This window comes from Diadema setosum, chromosome 8 (assembly GCF_964275005.1).
Source record: "Diadema setosum chromosome 8, eeDiaSeto1, whole genome shotgun sequence".
Taxonomy (NCBI): domain Eukaryota; kingdom Metazoa; phylum Echinodermata; class Echinoidea; order Diadematoida; family Diadematidae; genus Diadema; species Diadema setosum.
In genome coordinates, this window is record NC_092692.1 from 3,530,146 (window position 1) to 3,542,833 (window position 12,688).

The 12,688-nt window shown below is 40.3% G+C and overlaps 2 protein-coding genes across 3 annotated transcripts in view; one reads left to right on the top strand and one right to left on the bottom strand.

Moving 5' to 3' along the window:
- Positions 1-1,177: 1,177 nt before the first annotated feature.
- On the bottom strand, positions 1,178-10,370 carry LOC140232026 (endonuclease III-like protein 1). 2 transcript variants are annotated; one of them, XM_072312177.1, is made up of 5 exons: positions 10,318-10,370; positions 7,615-8,125; positions 4,760-4,930; positions 3,410-3,675; positions 1,178-2,505 (listed from the first exon to the last, which is right to left on the bottom strand). In XM_072312177.1, coding segments are annotated over exons 1-5 (1,104 nt in total). In that variant the 5' UTR covers positions 10,320-10,370; the 3' UTR covers positions 1,178-2,351. The 2 variants fall into 2 exon arrangements, with proteins under 2 accessions (XP_072168278.1, XP_072168277.1); XM_072312176.1 differs by lacking the exon at positions 10,318-10,370 and having other exon boundaries at positions 7,615-8,285.
- Positions 10,335-12,688, top strand: part of LOC140232027 (phosphoribosyl pyrophosphate synthase-associated protein 2-like) — a 13,685-nt gene continuing 11,331 nt past the window's right edge. The window contains exon 1 of the mRNA XM_072312178.1: positions 10,335-10,441. Coding sequence (XP_072168279.1) covers positions 10,338-10,441 — 104 coding nt within the window. The 5' untranslated portion in view covers positions 10,335-10,337. The remainder of the gene's footprint in view (positions 10,442-12,688) is intronic.

Consider the following 12,688-nt stretch of genomic DNA (forward strand, 5'->3'; position numbering starts at 1 on the left):
TCTGGAAATTGTGATAATCAGTGGTTCATGATGGAGGTGTAGAAAGGGATGACGTCTTGTGCGTATTAACCTGTTTTTCTGAGCAGGAACTCGAACGCCGCACGCTTGATTGTGATGCTGCGATGCAGCTGCAGCCAGTGAGAGCGATGGAGATGGGACCGACAGCAGCGACGATGGGCCAGCTCCCTCGAATCCTCCCCCTCCAGATCGCATGCAGAACAGAGACTGGTGCGCTTGTGGAAATTGTGAGCCATTAGACTCACCAACACAATGTGTTTGTTGCCACGAAGTGAGGAACTGTGAACAGTTCATGAAAGACGCTGCTGGTGTGAATTGTGTTTAATATAGAAAATGATTGTCAGGCTTACGTCGTGTCCAAAATCGTGCATGCACTTGCAAGATCGCGAACCCATCACGCTAGTCTACCAAGGGGGCCACTGCGCGCTCAAGACTTATCTAGCCAACAGTGCAACAACAAGACTATGTGATTTCATTCGGACAGGGGCTGAAAAAAAAGTAAAGAAATAATGCAATATATTCATTAATTCACTCACTCTTTTTGATTCCAACGTAGAAATATGTGTTTCAACGTTGATTCTCTTGAAGCTGTAGATGATCTGTGCTTAAAAACTGATGGGACAGCGCTTTCTTTTAACTTAGTTTCTCTCTTTCGACCCCGTCAGCTTCGCTCTCATATGTTGAGCTCCCAATCACTTTCCAGGAAGACTCCATTTATATTTTGCATTCAGAAATTTTTCGACTGTAATTGCAGCAGCCCACTTGCTGAATAATTCAGGATTCTTTTCCTTGTTTGGAATCGTGTGAAAAGTCTTGCCAAGGCCTCTGCCGGAGACATTCTGGCAGCTGAATGCTTGGCAGTAGACCATCGTGTCGGCTGTCTGCTCCCGCTCTCTATTTACTTTACGTGTGTATTGCATTGCATTCAGTTACGCACATCCGGGAACTTTGTTTTGCAGTATTCCGCAAAAAACATCACACCTTTGCAGGGGTGTGTGAATTTGGCCGTCAAAATGGCCATCTTCAGTGTGATGCACCAGCAGACGACATGTTACACTTTTGATACTGAATATCGCCACTTCTGAGGGCCTGAAATAACTGGTTATTGTACTGAAATGCGTTTTACCCCACCCTGAACATAATCAGTGGGCTAAAAGTCTTGATTTTTATTCTTCTTTAATGTTCAAGATCTCATATTAAAAGAAAAAAAATGGAGGAGTAGGGGAGGATTGCTCTCATGACATGATTGGATAGCAACAATACATGAACTTGTACCACCAGAACTTGACATAAATTTGTGCCTCGAGCTGTGGACTGACTGAAGTGAACCAATGCTGTGCTCCTGTCATGGACGGAAAGTCATGCAGTATTGCTCACTTAAGCTTGTTTGGCATGATATTAATGATTGTGTTGGTTTAATATTTTACTAAAATCAAATGATTCATTATATGAAGTTGGCACAATCTGATCTAGGAGTAAAAAATTGATGTTAGATGTCCAAGCTGCATAACTGCAAGGGTAGAAATCGCTGTGGCACTCGCTCTTGATGTCACAGTGAAAACGCGAGTATCACCACTGATTCGATATCAACAGCATGGGCCTATGAGGGAAGTTGTGCTTCTTGCAAATACTGCATGATGTTCACTTGATGAGTTGCCAATCAAGAACTTTATTTGTCCACTGCAAAGTTCAAATGAACTTCAGAAGACATCTTTTTTCAAAATTTACCCAACTAAACTAAACAAAACTAAACTAAACTAAACTAAGCTAAACTAAACTAAGCTAAAATAAAATAAACTAAACTCAGGGTTCTGTTCATCACCATTCACAAAATTTGTCAGCCTGAGTTTTTGCGTGAGAAAATGCTGTTAAGATAAAATGAATTCAATCTTTCTTGAGTCTACTCAAATGAAATTAGATAGGAGTATAATTACACTGTATGCATGAATACTTCTCTCCCTTAAACTGCTCTGTGAGAGATTCTTGTGTTTATCTACTGCATAAAGTACACAACATTTGAATCTTCCATGGGGAAAACCTCGGCAGAATTTTGACTCATGCAATCTTAGTTGTCCTTGCAATCATACAGAGCATAGGCCAGCATGTGTACATATTTTCTCATAAAGAGTCACAGTCGAAATCACACACCCATGTGCATCTCACTGTCACATTTACAGTCACACACTTATATCTTTATAGTACATTTATGAACAGGGCATCATTCATAAAACCATCATCACTGGAAAAGTGTATAGTTGCAGAAATACCATCAAAGCTGATCACCATCACATTCCAAGTTTGGTTCAGACTCACTATCAGCCCCAGCCCAAGGGTCACTTCTTCTTCACAGGGCTCTTTCGTCGAATCTCTTGCTTGCCGAAAGGACAACAGTCTTTATTCAGGCACTCTGTGCATCTTGGTCCGACTGGCAAGCATGTTTGTTGACCAAATCCAACCAGCAGAACATTCACTTCGCTCCATAAATCTCTGCACACAAGAAAGAGGCAAACATGATTAAGAACCCAAAAGTGCACATACATATACAATATGAAGTTTCTCATTAAGCAACCTCTTTGGTACACGGCCTACTGGAATACCATACCATATGGAAAGGGAGAGTGCTATCGTACGACATACAGAAATTCTTTTTTTTTTTTAAGTTTGCATAATTTGTTTAAATTTACTTCTGAAAGATTTTGTTTCCATCTCCTCTCTTCCCTTACAAATGTGTGCGTACATACATTTGTGTATTAACATGCATGTGTGTTCATGTGTTTGTCTGCATGTGTGTACATTTCTACTTATTTTGTGGGAAAAAAGAGAGTCATTTTAAATGTATTCTAAGCATTATGCCTTCCATAATGGAAGTAACATGCAAACTTCCATTATCTTGATACACACAGGGTTGGAACAGCAAAAGCTAGAGGCTTGCTCCCTCCTTAGAATTCAGCTCAATTCCACGTTAAAAAGGAGAGGAACACATACAGTTTACTAGCCTTCTGAAATTGATCAATGTCAAATTCCAGTTGTTTCAATGTAAACTTTGTTTAAGGCTAATCACTTTTGACATAAAGGCATGATTTCTACACATACTACATAATGTTCACTTTCATAAGCCATTTTGGGTATTTACAGAGTGCACATCACAAGAAATTGTTTGACAAATTCTCCTCCATGACTATTCTTGAAGATGCTTGGCTCAGGTATCAAATGAATGTTTTATTTTATTTTTTTTTCATTAACAACAAGGGGAGAAAAAGATGAGTGGGAAAAAAAAGATGAGTGGGAAAAAAAAAATGGGGAGCATGCTATGAATATGCTAACTTAAAGTCACACATTTGAAACAGGAAATATTGCTTAAAACGAAAAATTATTGCATTTGATGTTGCACCTTGGCAACCAATCCTCAAGCGATGTCCTCGTCTCTTCTGGTGTTGTCGTAGATTTCTTCACCCACCGAAGCCGATTGCTGATGCGGTGCACATGGGTGTCCACACCAATGCCGGTCACTTTGTTCCAGCCGACGTCCATGATGATGTGCGCCATCTTCGGTCCTACTCCCGGTAGCTTGACCAGCTCTGAGACTGTTGGGGGAATGTCACTCTGGTATTTCTCCTTCAAAATCTGGCTGGTTCTCTTGATGTAGTCAGCTTTCCTCTGTTTGAAATTGATAATCAGATAACAAGAATAACATGACTGGATAATGTAAGCCCAATATAATGTGTTTTGAAAAGAGGTATTCTGCTAATGTGGCTATGACTATTTCATGACACAAATTGACAAAAAAAAAAACCCACCACATCCTTAACAATCTAGTTTAAGTCTTTCTACATCTTTCATCCTATCTTAAGAGCACAAATACAAGATGGCAGATTAATTTTCTTGTTTACAAGTTGGCTGTATCATGTATTCACACAAATTCTTTATTCATCACTTATAAAATATCTGTTTTCCTAAATAGGTACTGTTTAAAAATACTATATTGGTACATATAGCCAATCATTCAGAAAACAAAACCCAAAAATGAATGAGGAAAATTAATGAAACAATGAGGTGTGTTTCATCAGTAGCAGTAAAAGAATATATTCTGCAATTATATATCATCAAAAAAAGCAGCACAACAATAAATGCTTCGATACTATCAGCAACTGTAATACCCAACTTGTGAGGCAGGATTTATCTGATAGCAGCGATACACATCATTCAGTTTGTGATACAGTGATGCATGTGATGGCAGGATGGTGGAGAACAAACTAAGTACAGGATGAGGTTCAAATGACATCATTTCATTGACTTCAAACAGCACTAATACACAGAAAACAATGTAAAGCAAGTTATTTTCACAGCATAAGATTTTACAAAACTGCCACTGGAATTCAATGAAAAAACTGTATTTTATAAGAGCCCTGTCATTTTGCCCAAGAGTTTAATTTTCTTGAATTTCATGAATTACAGTTGGACTGCAAATTAAGTAATATGCAAAAATGTTGCCATGCACTAGCCTAATGGTGCACTTATGATAGCCTACATGTAGATGTCAATTTGTAAAAATGTCTGTGCCCACCTCATTCACAAAAATATCTGTATACAAAAATAACAGCATTACAAAAGCATAGACAAGAACTTCACATGCATAATGCAAAATTTTATTTTTTATTTTTAATTTTTTTCAAATCTTGGCTCTCACTAAATTCCCGAAATTGAAATGCATGTCAACATTTCTGGTTTTACAGCTAAGTACCTTCCAAAATCCCACAGGGTAAATGAGCTTCCCAACATCAGCCTCTGAAGTTCTCACAATGTTTTCAACTGTGAGTCCATGCTTTCTGAGTTTTATCATTGCGGCAGATGTCACTTGGTCCTTGGTTTGGCTGGACAGCATCAATGAAATCAGAACGTGGTAGCGATACACCTGCACAGGGATATCAGCAAAGATAAACAAACATGTCCAATCTTAGAAAAGATCTTATTGGTTGACATTTTTTACTATGAGATGTATTTTGAAAATATGAATGTGACTGCATCAGTGAGAAAGGTCTTGAATTACTGACATATTCATTCCTTTTACTGAGAAGGCATAATATCTACAAGCTGAAACTGCCTTTGAGAGCTCCTTAAAGTGAGATGGGGCGAGGGTCTTGTGCTCACCTGAGTATCACAAGTTCACCTTCCACAGAATACATATTCTTGCAGACCATTACCTGAGAACATGGGAGGGAGAACTTGGGGTGTTTGAGTAAATTTCTGTTTCTAAACTTTGTTCCTTCAATACGGGTTCTGGGGTCTTGCATAACAGGGCTGCCAACCTTGAGTGAGAGTTTGGCGTGAGACACTGCGAGGGAGCGGAGCGACCTCCTGGCTAGCACCTGGCGGCCTGCTGTGCGGCCTACTACGTACACAGTCAGTGTATGCAAAGCAATGTAAAGCACACGTCATAGCCATACATGTACTGTAATTTGCCAAAAGTACAAGCTATGCTCACATGGTATAGGTAGAAACCAATCGTAATCCAATAGCTCGTCTTTGCGCGCGAACCGAAAAAGGTTATTATTGGTTAAAGATAATAAAAAGCTTTGGTACCTCAAAAGTGTCCCTGAATTTCCTTGTCTTAGTTTGTGTTTCAGGTTAAAGTACCTTTCATATAACTAACACTGTGAGACTTACTCGCCCCAAAGTGCTCTCATGTCTTAGTAATCATGCAATTAACTACGATCAGCAGCCCCATATGCATAGCGACCAGCAGTCCCATACGCATAGCGTAATCGGGCTTCGCATTGTAGCATTCAGGATCATGACAGATTTAGTATCGCAGGGTAAATGTCAACTTAAAATCCCATAAATTCTTCAATTTGAAGACTTACCAATTAACTTGAAGTATTGAAAACAGGCTTCGGGCAACGTTTGGTTCTGCCTATAGCCCCTTTCTGTTCGAATTGATGACTGAATGTGACTCGGTCGACAGGACCTTAGGAGAGCTACATACAGTACACTGAATACTACAGCCAGTGCATGCGAACACATCACATGCACACAAATTTCAAATCCATGAACGGATAAGATGTTTGTGTGCGCATGCGCTGGCCATGGTAGCCAGTGTATGTACCTCTCCCAAGGTCCTCTCGACCGAGTCACATTCAGTCATCAATTCGAACAGAAAGGGACTATTGGCAGAACCAAACGTTGTTCGAAGCCTGTTTTCAATACTTCAACTTAATTGGTAAGTCTTCAAATCGAAGAAATATTTGGATTTTAAGTTGACATTTACCCGCGATACTAATTCTGTCACGATCCTGAATGCTACAATGCGAAGCCCCATTACGCTATTCGTATGGGGCTGCAGCTGGTCGCAGTTAGCTATGCGTACAATGGGCTGCACGCTGCTGGTCGCAGTCAGTGGTTTCGTACAATATTTATCGACGCTGGACAGCGTCGGCTCTGGTACGAAACCATTATTGCATGATTACTAAGACATGAGAGCACTTTGGGGCGAGTAATTCTCACAGACAACGTACTTTAACCTGAAACACAAACCAAGACAAGGAAATTCAGGGAAGCTTTTGAGGTACCAAAACTTTTTATTATCTTTAAGCTTTACACCTAGCGGGAAAATCTCAAAATTTTGGGCTTGGGCATATCAATATTCGGAATATCAGAGAATTTAAAGATATATGACATTTATTTTTGTAGTCATGTACATTCCATTTGGGGGGTTTAGCGTGAGATTTCGTTTATCAGAGTGAGACAGTCAAAATTGGTTGAATTGCGTGAGTCTCACGCTCAATGCGTGAGAGTTGGCAGCCCTGAAATAACATGAAAATCAGGCCCAAATTTTGCTACATCCCACCCCCCCCCCCCCCCACCACCCAATAGGGCCAAACATAACACGTAACAACGTAAACTGCTATGGACACATTCAAAACTGAAGTCATTAATCTACTTACCCATAGCATTGTAGCTTATAAATTCTGGTTCTAAGAATGATTTGCGTGCTTTGTCTCCCTCTCCCCATCAACCGACAAAAGATTACATTTATCAAAATGCAAATCATCACCACCACCACCTAAACCACCTTCCCCAGCCACAGCATCCATATCAATCATCTCCAATCAGTGTAGTACAACTCCTCTTCATCGTCACACTCACACTACAGTCACAGACCAAGTTCGCCTAGTTTGTCTTGTTACAGCAAATCATCACCAGCTCCATCCACTCCAGTGAGTGGAGAAGTCAACAAACCTAGAGCCTGGAACTACACTGTTTATACATGTATATGGTGTATCTCAACTCACTCTCAGTGCAGTGTCATGAAAAGAAAACAAAACAAAATAAAAACTCACAGATATGGAATATAGCGTAGGCCTACACCAATTACGACAGTCTCATTATTAAACTGTAGTACACTCTTAGCCCAACCAGACGCCGTGGCCGTGTGACACTTGTGAAGTTGTGTACAGCGACAGGGCTGTGTATTATCAGTTCTAGACACGTTGTGTCTAATTAAATTTACCCGGTAAATTTTAGACCTCTAAATTTACAGTTTCATCAATAATCCCAATGCAATTGAATGTAAATTTAGTGGTCTATTATATAATTTACCTCCGGTGGGGCCGAGGCATCGCAGATCTTTTCTGCTCCCATGCTGTCCACAGGAGCATCTCGGTGGATCCTCATCTGCTGAATATTCTCCAGCTGCATCCTCCACATGGCGGGCTCCCATCCACTGCTGTTACTGGAGGTAAATTTCTCCTCCCTGGCACTGGTGGTGTCTGTTGTTTCAAGAAACTTTTCACTCTTCACTTCAGATTTTTTTCCAGTCTGGACGTCTGTCTTGTTCTTGGGGTTTTCTACTTTTACCTTTTTCCTCGTACTCCCAGTTTTTTCCCCATCTCTAAGTTTTGGCTGAGGATGAGGTAAATCAACTGTTCCTTGAGCAGTTTCGTAAGACACCTGAATATGCCGACGTCTTCTGATTTTGTCTCCGATTCGGCCAGACTCCTGGGCAATCCCGCGCACGCTTCCCCTCAGCTTCACTTGCTTGAGATCTGAGTTTACTGACCTACTAGATCTCAACTCTCGACGAAAATATGGAGACTCAGTGGAACTCGACCTGTAAGAGGACATGATAATGTTACACGTCCTTCTAGCCAAGCGCATGTACATGAATAAGGCTGTAGTAATATAATTTCCAAGATCTACACCATTCCAGCAGGGGATGCAGCGGGCAGCGAGCATGTCCTTGCCGTGAACGCAGCTTAGCAATGTACCAGCACGTGGTCTGCTGAAAATTGCTGACCTAGGGCTGTGAGGGTGCGCTGGTGATGGTAAACACAGGTAGGTTGGGAGTGTAAACAGTGCATCAGCTGTTTGCCGTGTCTGGCTAGCCGCTGTTGTTCTTGGGTGTTTTGTGTGTGTGTGGGGGGGGGGGGGGGAGGCAACGACGCGTTTACTGTATTTATCTGGTAGAATTATCAACAACATAAAGGAAAAGAACCATGCTCTGCAAAATAATGATTTAAAGCATAGAAAAGGAAACACAAATGGCATTACTGATTTTCTACTTTGTTATATGCCCGTCAGCACCCCTGCTACATAATGGTATCTTCTTGCAGTTTATCAAACCGCGGCAAAAGAAGAATCTTCGCCCCACCCCCAGCCAGCCCCCTCAGACGGTCAACCGTAGACTTGGAAATGGGTTGTGATTTTTACCTCCAAACACGAGCTTTTGAAAGGGCTGCCACCAAAATTACCCCCTTATTATGACCTTTTGGGAGGGAAGCCAGAATATTTACCCCCAACACAAATAATGACTAAAATTACATTTTCCATATTTTAGTCAATGTAAAATTCATTGTTTTCTTACCAAAAAGAAAGAAAAAAGAAAGATGATTACTATATAGTATCACTGGGGCCCGGTTTATAAGGTGTAAGCTGAATTTCATATATGTCTTTCATACCGGCATCTGTTCTGAATTTTCTTATCTCATTTACATGATATATAATTATGAAATTTCGATGTGTGACTAGCTCTGCTGGAGTGCAAGAACGTGCATCGGTCTTTATATCAAGGTTGTGGGTGTGAGAGACCACTTTGACTGAGGTCACAACATTCTATTCCTTTTTGTGTTGGATGCCGTCACTCAAAAATATTTTAAGTAAGTGCCAAACTGGATCGGCCCGACAGATGGGAAGATACCACGTCTCATTGCATACTGACTGCCACACTATCAAGGAAGGCATATCTGATGCTTTTCGTAATCCATACTAATGGATGAGCTGTTTAGACAAGGGTAAAGACACAGCCTCGGATGCGCGAATACAAAATTGAAAATACAGCTGATTTTTATTTTTTTATTTTTTTTTTTTTAGACCAAAATCACTTGCGGTGACTTACCTGGACACTAATCTGATATATCAATTTATAGAGAACTTGAAGATTATGCCGTATCAGTTTCATTTATCGGAATTGAAATAAAAAAAGTGATAATATTGATTGTCACAGGTCTTTCCAAGAGGGTACAATTACAGCACTTTCACAACCTACAGCTCAGATACACGTCTGCAGACTGGATTTACTTTTGTCTCATAGGCCTAGGTGAAGTTTCCTTTCATTTAACATATTAATAGCGTTAAAAATAATCTTCAGATTGCTCTGAAAGATCAGTGAGATGGCGGCATCAAATTTCAAGTTTCAAGTTTCAAGTTTATTAAAACCCCGATCATCTTCTTTTGTGCATCCGGAGAAAACTGGCGGCTGTTTGAATACTGTAATTTATAACCAGATGATAACTTCGTCTCATCCATGAACTATTGAACCTCCTCGATCTCATGGAGCCATGCTCTGTTGCCTCGGTCCGGTCCATCCCACGCTCTCAGCTAGCTATGCGCTAGTCCTGCACAAAATTCACGTGGGGGTATCTAGAGGCAAATCGCAGTTGTTTACATTTTTGACGCGGGAAAAGTGTAGCAAACCGAAGGAAAATTGGCAACAGTTAAGCCAATGAGAACACAGATCTGTCGCTCATCTCATTCTTTTTGCTTTGCAACCAATCAGAATTATTTTCTATCCAATTCCAAAATAAAATAAAGATCAAAAAATAAAAATCAATAAGAATAAATTCACAATTGCTTTTTAGGACATTCATTTCAACTTAATAGTCACAAAATGAGTAATGTGCCTATTCAGTGAATCAGGGACATCTGTACGAGAATACGTGTAGTGTACGTGTAGCGTCGCAGCACAGGATTTTGCAGGGCATTACAGTATGAATCGATTACGAGGATCAGGATCTAGGAACTCACATTTGGATGCCGTGTACTGTATGAATCACCACATAATGGCGAGAGCGAACGGAAGCAACAGGGCCACTGGCCTTCTATTTTTTGCTGGAAATAGTCATCCAGAGTTGGCAAATGCTGTAGCGACGTGAGTATGGTTGGATACGGACACTCTTTAGTGAAATTTTCATTCACATGATCGTCACATGCAAGTAGGAACATGTCCCAAATATCTCGGGGCACAGAGCGGAACGATTCACGTGCAATCCAATCGCCACATTCAATGAACTTGTACGTAGTGAAGCCGGTCGGGCGCGGGCGCCAGAGCAGCAGTGAGCGAATGAAGACTTGTCTTGCTCACCACTGTTTGTGTTGACTGTTTCCTTTCTTAGCTTTCACTCGGCCGAGCTTGACAACATCAACAACAGTTCAATCACCACCAAGCACTAACGGTTATATTATAATCTAGACATTAATTTACACTAGGCACTAGGAGTATGACACTGCACTGGTACCTGGTGTCATCTGCAACAAAATATCAAAAAGTATCTGGATCTTAAACTAAAGTTAGGCAGCCTATTAACACTAAGGACAGTAAGGTCATAGAAGTTCTACTCCAGATCTTTCTTATTATTTTAACACCCTTATTTTACCACATCTAGATTATTGTATTTGAGCATGGGGGAAATCTAGTGAGTAGCTAAATTTATCTGTAATAATATGCAGAGTGTAGAGACTGTTTAAATTGCAAAAGCAAGCTAAAGAAAAGATATTAGCATGAATAACATGGCATGAATGATAGGGATGTGTTTGTGAAAATGCAATCTGGTGAACATGTATGTTCCTGGTGTAAATTTATGTTTTGTCTCTGTGAATGCATAGAACCTACACACTAACAGTAGGTCCTATAGTAGTAGGCCCTAGTTTAATATGTGTAAACTTGTCCTATGTAAACTCAGCTCCCAGCGGGAGCAATAAGTGGCCACTTTGTGTGCGCTGGGGGCCGAGTTTACCCGTATTATTTACGGTACCGTATGTGTGCATGCTTGTGCTGACGTTTTTGTCAGTATTTTTTTAGTTTATAGAAAAAGAGACATAAGGCTGTATTTACTTTCCTGGGGTTAGTATTGAATAAGGCCCATTACCTTCACATTAACCCCTTCACTTTATAATTTTGGTTGTTTGATTGCTTGCTTGTTTTGTCTTGTCACATTGTCATGTTAATTAGTTATGTACTTGTCATACTATTGTCACATTTTTATGTACGTGTATGCATGTTCTATTAAGTGAAAATAAATGAACTGAAATGAAATGAAATAAAAACATCTTATAGGGAGTAGGGCCTGTGCTACTTTGTAATTGTTGCAGTTTGCCGCCATGCACCCGTTCACACAACATATTCCATACTTGCCAACTCTACTGCATTTGGCGGTAGACTACCGCTTTTGAAAGATTTTATTAGCATTCAAGCTAGCGCTGCTCTCATACACATGTAGGCATCCTGGATTCTACCGCTTTCTCAAATGAAAGTGTTGGCAAGTATGATATTCCATTATTCGGTAATAATTAGAATAGTCTTCTAATGTTCTCTAAAGCCCTACCGCTCAATATAGCGACGCATGCACAGCACACTACCAGCTACAAAAATCAACCGACGATATGGGCACAATCTCCAACAAAAGTGAAATTTTCTCACCTAGAATCTCAATTCCAGATCTGATCACGTCTCACATTCAAAATTTTATTTTTGCCCAATTTTGGTACTTGGAACCTTGGGGGTCTAAAGAAACTGGATTTTTTGTTTGTTTCTTGGTGTTCGTGGATATTGAAAACATGTCCTCATGTTACCATTAAAAAAATGAGAAAAACATGAGAAAGATATCAACAACCCTGCCAGAATTGCAGTCCCTGTTTGCAGTTGGTGCGTGTGCGCCAGCTATTTTCACGTGCTTAGATCCCAATGGGGCGCTAAAAATGCAACTTTCGCGAGCCATGTGAAGGTAATCGGCAGATCAGCAATCAGAGAAGCACCTGCGATTTAGCATAGGAATTGTACATCGTGCCGCAAGCCGAGTTACAATGCGGCATATTGGCGAACACTGTGCCGGATTGGGCCCTGGTCAATCTTGACCAATACGTTAGTCATTAGTTAAAATATTCAGAGCAGTAGTGGTTATCATTATCAATAATCTTTTCATGTTTTATGAAATGGTTGAAAATAATTTGCCTTTGTTTACAGTGTGGAAAACCCTTAAACGGCCACAAACGGGGTAAATTTTGTACTCTATAGAGGTAGAGGTACTCTATAGAGATCTATAGAGATAGAGTGTTAAGACCTAATTTATTTAAGGTAATTATTCAATAGGCCTAGATGGTCTAGTGCACTCTAGCTCGT

Excerpts from the sequence above, each read along its gene's own strand:
- LOC140232026 (XM_072312176.1), bottom strand. The coding sequence starts at position 8,250 with ATGCTCGCTGCCCGCTGCATCCCCTGCTGGAATGGTGTAGATCTTGGA. Across the intron at positions 4,931-7,614 it reads ATGCCTCGGCCCCACCGGAG|GTGTATCGCTACCACGTTCT; the intron begins GTAAATTATATA and ends ATCCCTGTGCAG. Across the intron at positions 2,506-3,409 it reads CTTGAGGATTGGTTGCCAAG|AGATTTATGGAGCGAAGTGA; the intron begins GTGCAACATCAA and ends TCTTGTGTGCAG.